Raw genomic sequence first — 16,753 nt, 5'->3', positions numbered from 1 at the left:
AAGGAAAGAAGAATGTTTTAAGAACTGACAAGCATTTGGTGTCATAGAATACTCATATTTAATAGATCGTACAATTTGGTAGAAAAAGGGGGAAATTGCACAATTTATATTAACCGTGACCCATTTGGTAATCATTTCAGAGATTTTTCCTTACTACTTTGCTTGTGAGACACTTGCAGGTAGAAAGTCAGAAGCAGCATTTTGGAAGTCCAAGACCAGCAAGTAGATAAGTGGCTGCTGTTAGGTGTGGGAGGGAGCAATAGTTGTGTGCAGCCTAACAAAGATAAAAATTAGGAGTAACATGATAGCTGTCTTACTGAAAATGAGGTGGGGATTGACTTATTTTCCAAAGGCTCTGAGGGCAGAACAAGAAGTAATGGGTGGAAGATCATTAAAGATCAAGCCTGGGACCAAGGAGAAACTTCCTGACAGTGAGAGCAACTGATCAATGGAACAGCTTACCATATTTTTCGGAGTATAAGACGCACCAGAGTATAAGATGCATCAAGGTTTTGAAGAGGCAATTTTTTAAAAAAATCTGCACTCTGCAAACCTCCAAAAAAATTGAGCAAAAAACGGCCCGTTTTTTTTGCTCATTTCTGTCTTCCCCAGCCCCCAGGAGCTCTCTGCAAGCCTCCATAAGTATATGGACGGCCATTGTGGTGAAGGGGGTGGGGTTTCGGGAGGCAAAAAAAGTGCTGTATTCAGTGTATAAGACGCAGCCGGATTTGCAGCCTTTTTTTTTTTTTTAGGGAAAAAGGTTTGTCTTATACTCCAAAAAAATAAGGTGCCTCCAGAGTTGTGGGTTCTTTATCACTGAGGGTTTTAAAGAAAGGATTTTGATTCTAGGATAGACACTTTGGGAAGGGAAGGATTGGACAACCATTTGTCCAGGGTGATATAAGATCTCCTTCCATGGGCAGGATGTTTGACAAAAATCAGTCACCAACCTTTCTGACTTTGCAGACCAGCACTGTGAGGGGAGAAGGGGTGCATAGCGCATGCACCTGTGAGAGTGGTAGGTGCATGCACTTACATATGCAGCTCCATTTACAAAAGCAGCAGCACACGGACTCCCTGTTTGTACAAATGGAGCTCCGTACACTCGCTCATGCGCCCACTATTTGCGCGATTGGAGCTGCACACATGTCACTTACTCACCACTTGTGTGGCCTAGTTCTGAATGAGTCACAACTCAGTACCCAGCCACAGCCCAGGGAGTTTGTCCTTAAGATAATAACCTGCAAGTTTTCCTTCTACCCCTATAATTCTATGATTTGAGTTCACAACTAAAAAAATAAGAGATTAGGAGCAGGATATTAAGTAAAACCAAATCTCATTACTTACTTTTTAGATGTCAGAAAAAGAGTGAATCAAATCTGCAAAACACATTATAATGAAGTACCTCCGTTCTCTGGAGAATTTAAATTTAGGAAATCTGGACATATTTTACTTTATATTTATAATAGCTCTATGACATGGGCGTGAAACTCACAATCATGTTGCCATCATATGATGTTTTGCAATTTTTTTCCCCATTCACATAGCTAGGGTGGGTGTGGCCTGCATGTGATGCATCCAGTTGTGGGCTGCCAGTTTTACATCCCTGCTCTATAATGTAGATTTGACTGAGTTTAGTGATTTGCCCAAGATTAACTCGTGTGCTTAGTGAATAGAGAGGTTTTTGTAACCCAGAGGAATATCACTGGTGTAACTTTCATATGTGTGAAAGAGAGTTCTTCATGATCTAATAAAACATTGGATTTTAGAATGCACCAGTACATTTCTCGGATGGCGATGTCCCTTCTTAGTTGTTGCTTGCATCATTTTATTCGTGTCTGCCAATGGCTGATGTGTTTTAACATGCAAAGCAGCAATTGTAGCCTCAGGGTATTGATCCACAATAAAAGTGTGAAGACACATTTGACGCTCTTTAAAAAGAGGGTCATAGCAGTTCATTTTGACTGCAGGAGATGTGATGTGCTGTGGCTTCCCCACTCTCCTGATCAAATGATTGCTTCAGTAGTAAATGTCAAGGGCCTTTCTTCCATTGGAGATTTAATTTGCATTACTTGTGAAGATATAGAAAGTGAACAGGATGACATTAAAATGCACACACTGTTACTGTGAAGCCGATATAAGTAAAGTGTACAACACTATGTCTTGTTCTCGGAGGAGCAGTGCTGAATGTCTGACCCTATGAAGAAGCCAAGACACTGTTTTTGAGAAAGAAAGTCTGTGCCGTCTCTCTGCAAACTTGGGGGTGGTGGTGGAGTGCTGGCCCCGATTCAGCAAGTGGATTGATTGGATGTTGACTGTATCATGATTGGTAAATTGGTGCTGATTGGTTCTGGCTGTGTGACCATTGTTATTTTGTGTTGTAACGGCCTGGATGGTGGGTGGGGCTTGTTACAACACAAAACAACATCCAGGCCAGGCCATTACCACCCAGGCCGTTACAACACAAAACAATAATGGACACACAGCCAGCACCAATCAGGACCAATCTACCAATCATGATACAGTCACACATCCAATCAATCCACTTGCTAAAATGGGGCCAGCACTCCACACACCCCACCAAGGTTTGTAGAGGGATGGCAGCAGCGACCATGTTTTAAGACAAAAACACCAGCCTGAAGATGGCGAGTGAAACGTTGCCAAGACAATCTCAATCTTACACGGGAGAAGACCCGAATACAACAAGACCAGGATACCTATACCCGTGAAAATCTACGAAGGTAGGTAGGTAGGTAGGTAGGTAGGTAGGTAGGTAGGTAGGTAGGTAGGTAGGTAGATAGATAGATAGATGATAGATAGATAGATAGATAGATAGATAGATAGATAGATAGATAGATAGATAGATAGATAGATAGATGATTTTAGTTAAGAAGTATGTACAATACAATATTTCTGATTATTATTTTTTCTCCTATTCATTGTTGGTAGACTTGCCTCCATGGTATCTATCTCACAGAAATGAAGAATTACCAATTGTTTCTCCTGGGACAAATAAATCAGAAAGGTCAATTCCAGCAGCAGAAGGCAATTCACATATTTCAGTGCGGAACTATATAGGGCTTGTAAAAATAACAACCAGACACTTAAATTGTGTTAGAAAATAATTGAGGCCAGTGGAGGGCTTCAAGGACATATGTAATATGATCATAGTGATGACTGCCATACAATAACTGGACTTCTGCATTCTGGACTAATTGAAGGTTGATGGTAATCTTCAAGAGCAGCTCCATGAAGGGATAATTTATTGTTCTGAAAATTTCCCATCTAAGTAGGATAACAACTGATGCACCAGGATTTGTTGGAACTCACTGATTAAAACAGAGGAGGCCCTGATAAGTTGAATAAGAAGACAGTCCAGCTTAGAATCTGTTTGCAGGAGAAAACAATTGAGATCAAGTCCTTAGGTGTATATTTGCCTTTTTCCCAAGGAAAGGACAATAGCTATAGCAAAAGCATCTAGACTTATATGCCACTTCACAGTGCTTTTACAGTCCTCTCTAAGCAGTTTTCAGAGTCAGCCTATTGCAATCTGGGTCCTCATTTTGCTGACCTCGGAAAAATGGAAGGCTGAGTCATCCTTGAGCCTGGGGAGATTTGAACTGCCAAATTGCAGGCAGCTGGCAGTCACCAGAAGTTGCCTGCACTACTGCATTCTAACCAGTGCACCACCATGACTCTTAATCTGGCAAGATTCTTATAAACCGGTGATCAGCAATAAACTTTGACCCATTCTCAGTAATATTCTGGTTGTTTGCACCCAACACAGTCAGAAATAGGCGGGGGGGGGGGGACTTACTATAGCTTCTACCTGTCTTTGTAGTTCAACAAGATTCCTGATTTTTGAGGATCATGCCATCACTTCAAAAGATATCTCGCAGAGCTATCAACCTCAATAAACAAACAGCAACTCCATATTGCTTTGAGTCAATTTTGAGTCCATATTGCTTTGAGTCAGTTTTGTGCCATTCCTATCTTAAGGCCCTTCAGGCACTGAGACAACACATTCCCAGAACCTCCTGCCTGGTCTTTGGTGACAATATAAAATTGGTTATCATTAGTGTAATAATGATTTCTTACAGTGGCAGATTAAGGCTCACTAACCAAGGTAGGTCTCAAGCCTGAACCAGACTAGGGTTTCATGATATTAAGCTTTAACTGTTCATATAGAAATTGCAAGGTTTGCTTTTAGGACATAGTGCGGTTAGACATGGGTTAGAAGGAAATCTGTACATGAAATATGCTGAGGCAAAACATCTATTTTAGCCCATTTGCTGGCTTGGCTGTTAATCTGTTTGGTAGACATATATTGTCAATTCCTCAAAATACGAGCTATGCATATCCATTAGCTGACCCATGTATTATGACATCCTGTAGACCAGTGTTTTTCAACCACTGTGCCGCGGCACACTAGTGTGCCGTGACATAGTGTAAAGTGTGCCATGGGAAAAACACTTTATATATAGTCAATATAGGCACAGAGTTTAATTTTTTTAACATTTTCTAATGGTGGTGTGCCTTGTGATTTTTTTCATGAAAAAAGTGTTCCTTTGCACAAAAAAGGTTGAAAAATACTGCTGTAGACATACTTCCTGTAACTCGAGGGCAAATCTTGAGGGGTGTTTCCAAAACTAACAGATGGCTTCAGCTGAAAGCGAATTTCCTGACTTTCACTCATTGTTCAGGCCATTGTTTATTCTGAACCTGCGCAAATGAACTTTCCTTCTCTGAAGAGCTGGCTTGTGTGTCCCGTCTTTTCTACAATAAATCTGCCACTGTAAGAAATCATTATTAAGTACTGACAAATCTTGGTGCCCCCCCTCCTGTGTACATACTGTACAAATCTTCATTGTTTCTTTCTTCTTTCTCAACTTTGTGGTGTCCCCTTGGGTCTGCTACCCTAAACACATGCTTAGTCTGCTTAATGATTTCATACCTCCCTTAATCTTAGGCAAAAAACCTAAGAACTGTCCTTTCATTTCCAAGATGTATTAAAAAAATCTTGTTCCATGCTGTTTCTCGGCTTAGATGCTAGTCCTTGAAATTATCTTTCTTACCTTTGGCTAAAGTTAACTTTCATCCCAGTGGTCTAGACCTATTCATTCTTATAAACCTTTCAAAAGATGTTGGCACACTTCACTCCCTAGGAGTCTTTTTGGAGAAGCTCTACCTGTTACGCTTTACAAGCATTATAAGTATTTTTAGTAAACATATATATGGGGCATTGATTTTCAAATCTGATTTGCATTATTTTTTTCATTTTATTAAGATTTATAGGCCGCCCTTCTCCCTGAGGGGACTCAGGGCGGCTTACAATCACAGGGAAGGGGGTGCAATAATAAAAGACAAACAGTGAGTGAACAAAATAAAATAATAAAACACAACTTGCATTCAACAGTCAACACTCGGGCGGGTAATTTAAGAACTTATCCCCAGGCCTGCTGGGAGAGCCAGGTCTTAAGGGCCGTGCGGAAGGTCTGGATGGTGGTGAGGGTACGAATCTCAACGGGGAGATCGTTCCACAGGGTCGGAGCTGCAACAGAAAAGGCTCTCCTCCGTGTAGTCGCCAGTCGACATTGACTGGCAGATGGAATCCGGAGGAGGCCCAATCTGTGCGATCTAATCGGTCGAAGGGAGGTAATCGGCAGAAGGCGGTCTCTCAAGTACCCAGATTTGCAGCCTCACAGTATGTGAAACCTTCTCACATACTTCATAGTTCTGCATTATCATAATTCTAACATTTCCACTGGCTCTTAACTTTGGAGCATATGGATATGCATACTGCATATTACAGTTTTTGGGGGGTAGTTTAAAAACATCTCACTATTGCAGTGTATATGCTTATATAGGGATTGGTCCTAAACAGTGATGGGATTAAAAAAAATTACTACTGATTCTGGGGGTGTGGCTTGGTGGGTATGGCAGAGGAAGGTTCCTCATTCCCACCCGATCAGCTGGGTCTCGGGAGGCAGAGAATAGATGGAGGTGGGGCCAGTCAAAGCTGGTATTTACAGGTTTTTCGGACTACTCAGAATTTCCGCTACTGGTTCTCCAGAACTGGTCAGAACCTGCTAAATACCACCTCTGCTCCTAAAGCACATGCTCCCCTATTGCTCAGGGATGACATTCATCTATTCCATTTCAAAGAAATAACCATCTATCCTAAATTCAAGAATATAGTGTTTATTTCTTGCTTTTTCTTTCTGAACCGGACTTTGACATCCCTTTCCTTATTGCTCAATTTAATGCTTTTATTTATTCTATTTGTTTCAGCTTCATCTGAAGATTAGTGCTGATCTTGTGGATGATATCATATTTGTTATTATTACATGAATATTAGTACTACCGTATTGTATGCCTAGCTTTTACTCACAACTGTATATTTTTTTTAAAAAAAAATGTATTCTATATAATGCTTTGTATTGTAAAGGCCATAATAAAGATTTGTGAATTCAAACCTCTATTCTGTTATATTACTGACATAAAATTAGTTCATTAAGTAGAAATTCTTAGGAACATAAATTAGAGGGGGAAATGCAAAGTGTTGAAATGGTTTAGCAGAAGTTAAAACAGCACTACAATCTTTTTTAATGGCTTTTTTTTTTTTTTACAAAATACTTATTATTATACTATCCTGGGTTTCAGTACTGTATGTTGCTTCAACCAAGTATTTTATAGCTGCATTCAAAAATTGGTTTAGAAAGCTGAAGCAATACCAGATCCTGGGCCTGCATGCTTTTCCTATTATCATCATTCAATTGATCTGTTCTCTGGTAACATTATAAGGTCAGATCTAGATGCTACCTGATCTCTCTCTCTCTCTCTTTCTCCCTCTCCCTCTCTCTCTCTCCCTCTCTCTCTCCCTCTCTCTCTCTCTCTCTCTCTCATCTATCTCTATATCTATCTATATATATATGAGATAGAGATAGAATATATATATATATATATATATATATATATATATATATATATATATATATATATATATATATATATATATATATATATATATATATATATATATATATATATATATATATATAATATGTCTTTCTGTGTGTCTGTCTGCCTCTCTGTCTGTATAATTGGTGGGTTCTGGATCCCTTTGCAACCGGTACAGTTGTAACAGGGCCCGGCATCCTCCACATGAACGTGCAAGTGTGCACATGCGTCCTACCCTCCAGCAACGCCTCTGTGACCCTCCGCAGCTGCTCGGTGGAGTGTCACATAGGCGCTGTACACAGGCGCTGTACACACCGTACGCAGAAGCACCAAAGAGTTTAAAGACAGGTAAGGATGACGGGCTAGTGGGTGGGCCCTCCAGAGCACCATTCTGAAACGGTACCCAGTGCTCTGGGCAGGCAGTGGTACACCTGTACCAGGGCATACTACCTGCAACCCACCACTTGTCTGTATGTTCCAGCATAACTCTGGAACGCCGTGAGCAATTTCAACCAAACTTGGTACATGGAGGACTTACTCTCTGGAAACAAATACTGTGGGCGTAAGACCCCCTTAACACTCCATGGTATGTGTGTGTGCATTGTGTGTGTGTTACAGCATTACTCTGGAATGTCTTGGCCGCTGAAATGAAAAGGACTGAATTATATCTATAGTGTCAAGTGCCACTGTAACTTTTGACAGTGATAATGTGCATTTTGGATTCAAGTTCTGTTAAGATACAGCCTGTTGTGCTTTAAAATGCCTTCTACTGTACAGCACAGTGGAATTGCCATGGTAACAGCTTCACGGCACTCCACAAGGGGGTTCCCTCTAATACAGGATTGGGATAAATACATATCTGGGCTACACCAGGTTATCAGCTAGTACCAAATAAAGTATGGATTATGATGAGCTTGTTTCACATTCTGTGGTAAGGATTGACTATAATTTAGGATTTGGATAGATCACTACAGTAAGCTTAATTTAAAATTCAGCATAAAAGCTTCTCCTTTCATGAGAGTGTTGAATTCACCATTTATTCAAAGGTCTTCCCCACCCCAGTTGATTAGACTGTCCATAATCTAGACAAACACGTGATGGCAACAAAAAAGTTAAGATAACTCAAAATCTTTGCCTCTAGTGGTTTTCCGAGTTGGATTTCTACAACTCAAGGTATGATAACCCTATTGTCCCCAAACCATAGTTATCAAGGTATTTTCAGAAAATAGTTTATGAATTATCATCTCTTCTAAGGAAATCTGGAAAACAGTCCATGATGTTTAATTTCTTTACCGTTATTAAAGTTTGGGCATAGAGGACCAGTGAAAGCAATAATTGATTCAGCTGTTGTGGACCTCTTATAAAGGAATTTTTAAAAGACAACTTCTATTTTTTATAGAGTTATTCTAATTTGCAATTTATAAGCCGACTGAGAGAATTTATTTAGCCAAGCTTAGTTGCACGTTAGTAACCTGCTTACATAGGGTTGTGTGCAAGTGCAAACAGTAGCATAAATGTAAAACTAGAATGGATATCCAGCTTCATTGCAAACAGAATCTAATGAAAAATGAATCTTGACAAATAGAAAAGAAAATGCATTTCAAAATATCTCATAAATCATTGCAGACAGGAGAAAAACTATTAACATGTAATTTAAAGTATGATTAAACTGTACAATGCTGCAAATTATTATGATATTCAAATTGTGTAATTTGAATATAGATATAAGGAGAGGCTGAGTGTGTGTGAGAGAGGGTTTTTCTACCCAGAATTAAGGGCAACTTTATATCAGTTTATAACAAGATAACTAGATCTGGAATAGCTAAAGGCAGCTAACATTACATCCACAAAAACAAAGGATCCAAGGTAATTAAATTCGAACTTTGTTATTAATTAAAACATTTATGTAGAAAGTCTATTTTAATTTTATTATTTTTAATGAAAACCCGGTATTGATTCTTTTTCTTTTCTGTTAAAATTAATAAATATTTTTCTATGTAATTAACATTTAAAAGCAGATATCTCCATCATGGGACATTATACAGCATAAGGCACAGGTGTCAAACTCGCAGCATCATGCCGTCACGTGACATTTTTTCCCTTTGTGGAACGGGTGGGCGCGGCCTGTATGTGACCATCTGGCCCACGGGCCTCGAGTTTGACACCTCTGGCCTAAGTGAAGATAGCAGTTAAAATGAAAACAGTCTATTTTCTGGTCCAATGGTAGCAAACTCTGCTAACTATCACCTTGGCTTCTAGAAAATTGTCCGGCTTGCACAGTATTATATTTCACAGATTCAAACTGTTCACTTCTTCTTTCATGAGTTAAACGGGATTCTTTTTTTAAAAAAAATACATACTATGATATAAAGTTGTACATTATAACCACCATGCTTATTTACATTTGGTCTATTCAGTATTTACAAATATTAAAAATATTGCATTTCCAACCATGTTGCTTTGTTTTTATCTTATACATTTTCACTGTTATAGTTTCATACATAATTCTAATCGTCATTCTATAAATCTTAGTCATTGCTTATTTTGGGTCTTTCTTTTTTGTTCCAATCATCAATAAAATTATAATATTCTGATTCATCTTTATTGTTCAATTCCCACGTCAATTTATCCTAAATGAGATTCTTTTATTAACCATAGTTTCCTATTTTTTTTACATAACAAATGATTGGAAGCAGTATCTTAAAATCAAGAGTTGAGTTATTTTAAGATCAGGATTTCTTCCAAAGCTGGTAACTGCATTGTTGATTTGGAACAAAACAGCTAATTGATAATTACTGGTTTGTTAATTACTGGTTTGCTAATTACTGGTTTCATTGCAGCTGGGACAAAGCCAGAATATACATGGGAGCTATGTTCGTCCAAATTTTGGCCTGTTAAGTAAGTAGACCATTGAAGTGGACTACAAAACATTGATATTCCAGAAGAATATATTGATGAAACTGATAAATTATAGCCATACCTCATTTCCATTAGCAGCCCATTAAAACATAACTTACATATTTGCAAGATTGATCATGGTTAATTGTAAAACATTTTTTGTGATGAACGTCAATGCTATGTTACAATATATGAAGAATTGTCTTTGAAGATCTGTTCATTCAGAGGGTGATTAAATAATTTTGGCATGATTCCCAGATCCATCACAATTGGGTAGTGTAGGAAACCTTTTTCTATTGGGAGACTAAGAATGGCCCAATCACCACATTTTAACTCTTAACAGAATATTCTTGCATGGGCAAAAGGACACTTATGGTTCTTATTTATTACTTAATGTTATTGGCAAAGAGCCTATTTTCATTAATCATCAGTAATGATTAAAACTCTTAAGCTTTTTTCTTTATCCTAGCTAATTTAACCAAAGTCTTACATTGCAAGAATCCATGATTTTTAATCATAAGTTTGTTGAGCAAACCAACATTTGATATCACAAAACATAAGCTACATTTTTGTATAAAAGAAACTTACTTTAACATGTAGGATGAATAATAAATTAGTCAATAGTGATGGCAAATTTATGGCATAAGTGCCACAGGTGGCACGCGGAGCCATTTCTGAAGACCTGCGAGGCATTGCCCTGTCAGCTGCGAGGCATTGCCCTATAGATGCCCGCACTAGCCAGCTGATTTTGGCTTTGATTTTTGGGCGTTTTTCACCCTCTGGAGGCTTCAGGAGGCTTCAGGAGGCTTCCCCTCCAGGCCTCTGGAGGAAGAAAAACGGCCCAACAGGCAACCCAGAAGTCCATTCCTGAACTTCCGGTTTGTATGTTGGGCCGTTTTTCACTCTCTGAAGGGTGAAAAACAGCCCAATGCGCAAACCAGAAGTCCAAAAACAGGTCGTTTCTGGCCTTCATAAGGTCTCTGGGGGGCGGGGGAGGCCATTTTCACTTCCCCCAGGCTCCTCGAAAACCTCTGGAGCCTGGGGAGAGAAAAAAACAAACCTTACAGTCTGACCAGAAGTCGGCAAACAGGCTGTTTTCGACCTCTGGAGGGCCTCCTGGGAAGGGGAGAAGAGAAAGAGTCTGGAGCCTGGGGAGGGTAAAAAAATGGGTCCACCGTGCCATCGCGTGCCAAAAGCAGGTTGTTGCACACGCATGCGTGGGGGGCAGGTGCATAGAATTATTGCTGTGGGCATGCACGTACATGCCTCCCCCCGCACTCCCCCCACTTTTGGCACGCGATGGCAAAAAGGTTGGGCATCATTGGTATATACTGTGAATTACGAAGATATTTATCTCATGATATCATAAGTTTAAAAATTTTATTGTCATCAAATGCTTTTTATCTGTATTTGTTACAAAAATCTAACTGAATAATAAAGGAACATTTAAATGTACAGTTCATTTGGGCTATCAATTAAATTTAAACAATGCTGTCTTTAAAATTAATGAAAGTAGAGGACATAGATATCAATTATGACACATATATTTGTAAATGGAAAGCACGAATCAGTGAGTTAGTGTTACAGACATCTGAGTTTTTATCCCACATCTTACTGACGATAGGATTAAGTACCAAAGAAGCTCTGTCTCCTTTTGCTTATCAGAAGAAAAATACGTAGTAAATTAATTTTAACTTAACAGGAATTTAGAACAACAAAACAAACAGGGTTGGAAGCGATCTTGTAGGTCATCTAGTCCAACCCCCACCCCAAGTAGAAGACTCTGCATCATTTAGAATGGTGTTTTAAAGAGATCAAGTAATGCCGTCTATAGTTCTTATCTTGGACGCTATTAAAAGACATTGTTGTCACACAAAGAATTTGAAAGCACCTCTACCGGTCCTTTTTGCCCTGATAGACACAGGATGTGCAGAAACAAATGCAGGCTTGCAATATTATTTCTTTACTTTCTGAACTGAAATCTTTATTCAGGATGCTTTTGTGAGCTACTAGCTGCCGGCAGGCTTAGGGCTTGATCAAATGATGTCATCCTCAGCACATACACATTTCTTGTGTAGAGGCAGCCTGCAGTTGTACTTTGCTTCAAAACTGATCCAGTCTGACAACAATACATACTATTCAGAACAGAGTAATACTGACATAGCTATAAAAATGACTTTATCTGAATGAGAAGGAAGCAATTTCCTCTCCTCCCCCTCTCCCTTTCCCTCCCATGTTTTTCACATAGCAATCATTTCACTTAACAACTTGGTAGTTGGAATGGAACTCAGTCATTAAACTCAGTGGATGTAGATACATCAGCGTTAAAAGCCCATTCTAGGGTTCAAGGTTCTTCACTGTTTTTACTTTATGTGTACATCTTGTTATTCCCACAATAATAATGTTTACATAAGGCATCCAACTTCTTTTCTAGTGTTAGATCCTTTGCCTTTTCATTTTGGATATCCAGATCAGCCAAGAGGTTGTTGGACATTTTGATAACTATAATAACAATATAATGCCAGTATGGAAGCAAGGGACGGGAGACAGTACACACAACTAGAACAACCATTAGAGGCAGTGATCAATGTGTGAAAGAAGAGGAAACGATTTTGATGCGAAAATTTTCAAGCAGTTTTTGACAGGAAGAAGTCTTGGTACATTTCTAAACCTTTGGCCCGCTTTGACAATGTTGACACAAATTCCATAATGATGTGGGGGGGTTATTTGCTTTTTTTGGAGAGAGGACATAAACCAGACTTTAGGTGAAAGGGATCAGTTGCATTAAAGTACATTTGCATAAAGGAAATTGCATAACATGAGGCAAACTTGCAGTTTGGCAAGGATCAAGATTAGCTTCTCTTGGGGATACATATGCTTTTTGTTTTCCATTTATTATACCTACATGCATGTACATGCTTATTTTCAGTTTATGCTTCTTTTTAACCTTATTAATCTAAGATTATTAAGTATTCACAAAATCCATCTTTATTTTTAGGAAAATACCCAATATTTCAAAAAGTACAGAACATCCATAATAAACCTAGTGATTTTTGCCTTGTTTTGACTTTGCAAATACATACTGACTTAGGAGGGCTGTTAAAATGCTTCATTATAACATTTCTACCACTGTGATAACTATAAATTATCTAAAGAAAAAATGATAAGAAATATTTGATTATCTTAAGTGAGATTTCTAAAACTCTCAATAATTAAAACTCATTGTTGCATTCAGGTATGAGATTGTGAAACATATGTCATTTTATCTATATTTTTATTAAGAAACAAATCATTCCATGTATTCTCAAATATAGATAACTATAAATAATATTGCTAAAATTATCCAATGTCCATAGGATGCTCTGTAAACACTCACTTTAAAGGGATAGCAACAATTTCCAAGTACCAGAACATAACTAATAATCACATGTTAATTTATAAGAAGTAACGTAAGTAACATTTTGCTTGTCAAATATCAAGGGAATTAGCTAATTAAATTAGCATAATAAAATGTGCATTGATTAATTATTTTTTACTATTTTTATTTTATTTATTTGTTTGTCAAACATGTACAAGGTAACAGGTATAAGTATGAACATAAACATGAACAAAGGAAGTAAATACAGATAAATGGGGACAGTAAGACAGGGACAGTAGGCACACTGGTGCGCTTATGCACGCCCTCTTAAAGGACCTCTTAGGAATGGGGTGAGGTCCATGGTAGACAGTTTAAGGTCGAAGCTGTGGGGGTTTGAGGACCTAACAACGGAGTCAGGTAGAGCATTCCAGGTGGTGACCACTCTGTTGCTGAAGTTGTATTTTCTGCAATCGAGTTTGGAGCGGTTCACCTTGAGTTTGTATGAAACTTTTGCCTGTGTATTATTGTGGTTGAAGCTGAAGCAGTCGTTTACAGATAGGACATTGTAGAGGCAATTTTGTGTACTTTGCTTATGTCCAACCACAGGCAGCGTAGTTCCAGATTGTCCAAGTTCAAAATTGCGAGCCTGGTAGCATAAGGGATTCTATTGTGAGCAGAGGAGTGGAGGATTCTTCTCATGAAATATCTCTGGCTCAATCGTGTTATACAGTGTGGGCTCCAGACACAAGAGATGTATTTGAGAATTGGTCTGGCAAAGGTTTTGTATGCACAATACAATGTTACCAAAGAAGAAGCTTTGCAATAATGTTTCTTCACAGTAATGTTTCAAATGACCTAGCAAGTACAGGAGGAGAAGTCAATGTCTTCATATGTATTTGTTATGTATGAATGAATGCTTAATCAAAATTAGACCTTTCTCCGAGCTCTCTTGATTAATTCTGAACCTTGTTGATGAAGGTTGACAGAAAGGAGGGTATTTCTTGTGGACTTTGGGGTTGTATGTGTGCATATAAAGATGTTTGCTTTGCCAAGCAGGAAAATATCTCAGCCTGACTGCAAGTACTAATTTGTATTAGAAACAGTAAATATTACAGTTGTTATCATTCCAATAAGTGGTTGGATTTCCCCCCGCATCAGGGACATGTAAGACTGCTGGGAAGAAGAAAAGAAGCAAGACATGGGTAACTGGGTGGAGGCTCTATATCAGGGGTGTCAAATTGATGGCCCATGGCTGGATGCATCACATGCCGGCCATGCCCACCCCACTTCCATGAAGGGAGAAAACATCACATGACAGTAATGTGACAGAGCAAGTTTGACATCTGTGCTCTCTAATGACTTTGTCATCTGTCTCTGAACAAGGCCCAAGGGCAGGGGGCCGTGGGGCTGCCTTGGAAACAGCAAAGGACCAGCCCATGGTGCATTTGCCAGCGAAAATGGAGCTGCCCGCGCACAGCCCTCCCAGGCTCTGTTTTTGGCCACAACAGCCTGCAGCCCTCTGCCAGTGAAAACAGAGCTTGGGGAGGCTGCACACGTCCTCCCTGGGAGGGTTGCAGGAGGCCATCATGGCTGAAAATGGAGCCTCAAGTGACGTTGAGCTGGCCTGGACCACCCTGGCCAGGCCCATCCCAGCCATGCTCCCCCTGGTCCACTAAGATCAAATACAACCCTTATACGGCTCTCAATGAAGTCAAATTTGACATCCCTGATATAGTTGTTCTCTGTGATGTAGAAATCACTATTTTTTTCTTTATTCCTTGGGAAAAATAAGACTAGGGGATCCTTGGAAAACTGCAGGCCAAAGTAGTCTCTTATAAAACCAGCAATGAGCAGAGGAGAAAGGTGCATAGCCCATTTTCTTTGGTCTGTGGTAGTTGGGTTGCAATATTCTGGTTCCAATAGATCAGTGGTCCCCAACCCCCGGTCCGCGGACCGGTGCCGGGCCGTGGAGTACCTGGCACCGGGCCGTGCAGCGGCCGGGGGCCATGATCGCTGCAGCGCAAAGGCTCCTGGGCCGTCGCGAACAATGCCCTCCCACCCCTGCGCGCGCTCAGCGGGCCACGGTAAAATTATCAAAGGCTGACTGGTCCGCGGCGATAAAAAGGTTGGGGACCACTGCAATAGATGAATTAGAAGGAATTCGGGCCTCTGAAGGCAAGCTTTCAATCTTATTTTGCCGATTGCACTTCTGTTTTTAAACATTGATTTCCCTTCCCTTTCTACCACATGTGACAGGGTAAGTCTCGGTTGAGATGCATGAATCTTTTCAGCCTAAACATCTCACTTAAAGGGGTGTTTAAGGCAGGCACAGAGAAGGGAATGCCACATCTTGTTATATTATATGAACAGAAAGTAGAATCCCATCCCACAAATTCTGGCTGGATCATTCTCTTTTCTCCATGAGCATTTGTCAATACACAAGACAACAGAACAGGATCAACTAAATAAATAAGCGTGACATGAGGTTTAGCACAATAACAGCCTGGGAGAAGGCCGGGCACTTCAATTAATAATGGAGCACGGCGTTCCTGATAGAGCCATCCTTTAATAATGTTTAAAGGAGCTACAAGGAGCCCTGGGAGAGGTTTTATAGATAACTGCAATGGGCATTTTTCCCAGCTCAGCCCAAGAGGCTCAGCTGTTCCAGCAGAATAAGTTCAGAAAAGAAATGGAAATTACATTCTTTCAGAAGAATGAGCATTTTTTTGAAGAAGGTTTCAGTCAGCCTAGTTACTTGAAAAAAGCATCCATGAATATTGAGAAAGGAAGCAGGCAAATTGTCTGCTTTGGAATCATTCAGCAGTTCGCATCAACCAGGGAGAACTTGTGCCTTTCGGTGCTGTGATCGAATTTAGATTGTTTCGATAATTCACCTGAAGACTTAATTCTAATCGCACACGATTAAAAATAGTTTCTTCCACTGTACACTTGCGATGTTTCTCTTTTTTTCCAGCATGACAGTGGTGACAAAAACTCCCCTGAATATAATTGCACTTGGAGGTAAGCAAAAATAATTTTCAACAGTTGCAATGCAGTATATCTGAAAAGTAATGGTTCTCTAATGAAAACACTTGTATTTGTAATTTTCACAAGGAAGAATATAATCCAAGAGCAGAAGAAGTTTCCTTACGTAAAATAAAAATAAAAACTCGTAGAAAATAAAATAAAATGTAAAATAAAAATAAAAACTTGTAGAACTATTGATGTTCCAAATATTGACAAGGGGAGATTTCTTACAATGAGTAGAGGCAAGAGAACAAGGCTGATGTCTATTTAAAACAAGGCCAGGAAGTGAAGAGCAAATATAAATGCCCTTATACCTCAAAAGAATGTAATTTACGTTCAATTTTTGATGGTACAAGTTATTAGACATATATTCATTTATTTGTTTGTTTATTCAACTTATGTAGCTGCCCATCTCAAATACTGTTGAACTGTCTCAGTTAAAACAAAAAGTGATGCACAACAAAAGGGAAAAAAATCTTTCAAACAAATTAAATAACTAAAACCATGACG

At 39.2% G+C, this 16,753-nt stretch overlaps 1 protein-coding gene across 5 annotated transcripts in view; it reads left to right on the top strand.

Moving 5' to 3' along the window:
* Nucleotides 1-16,753, top strand: part of TAFA5 (TAFA chemokine like family member 5) — a 333,004-nt gene that overhangs the window by 297,757 nt on the left and 18,494 nt on the right. For 2 of the 5 annotated variants that reach the window (XM_087722162.1, XM_087722164.1), the window contains exon 5: nt 9,801-9,858. The exons of 1 other annotated variant lie outside the window; for it this stretch is intronic. In XM_087722162.1, coding sequence (XP_087578288.1) covers nt 9,801-9,858 — 58 coding nt within the window. Of the gene's footprint in view, nt 1-9,800; nt 9,859-16,190; nt 16,238-16,753 lie in introns of all 5 variants that reach the window. 2 more of the 5 variants (XM_087722165.1, XM_087722163.1) reach the window with 2 other exon arrangements.

Source organism: Thamnophis sirtalis, unplaced genomic scaffold, assembly GCF_051295495.1.
Source record: "Thamnophis sirtalis isolate CommonGarterSnake01/CBP01778 unplaced genomic scaffold, rThaSir2_p1.2 scaffold_9, whole genome shotgun sequence".
NCBI lineage: Eukaryota > Metazoa > Chordata > Lepidosauria > Squamata > Natricidae > Thamnophis > Thamnophis sirtalis.
This window is presented reverse-complemented; position numbering and strand designations above follow the sequence as displayed.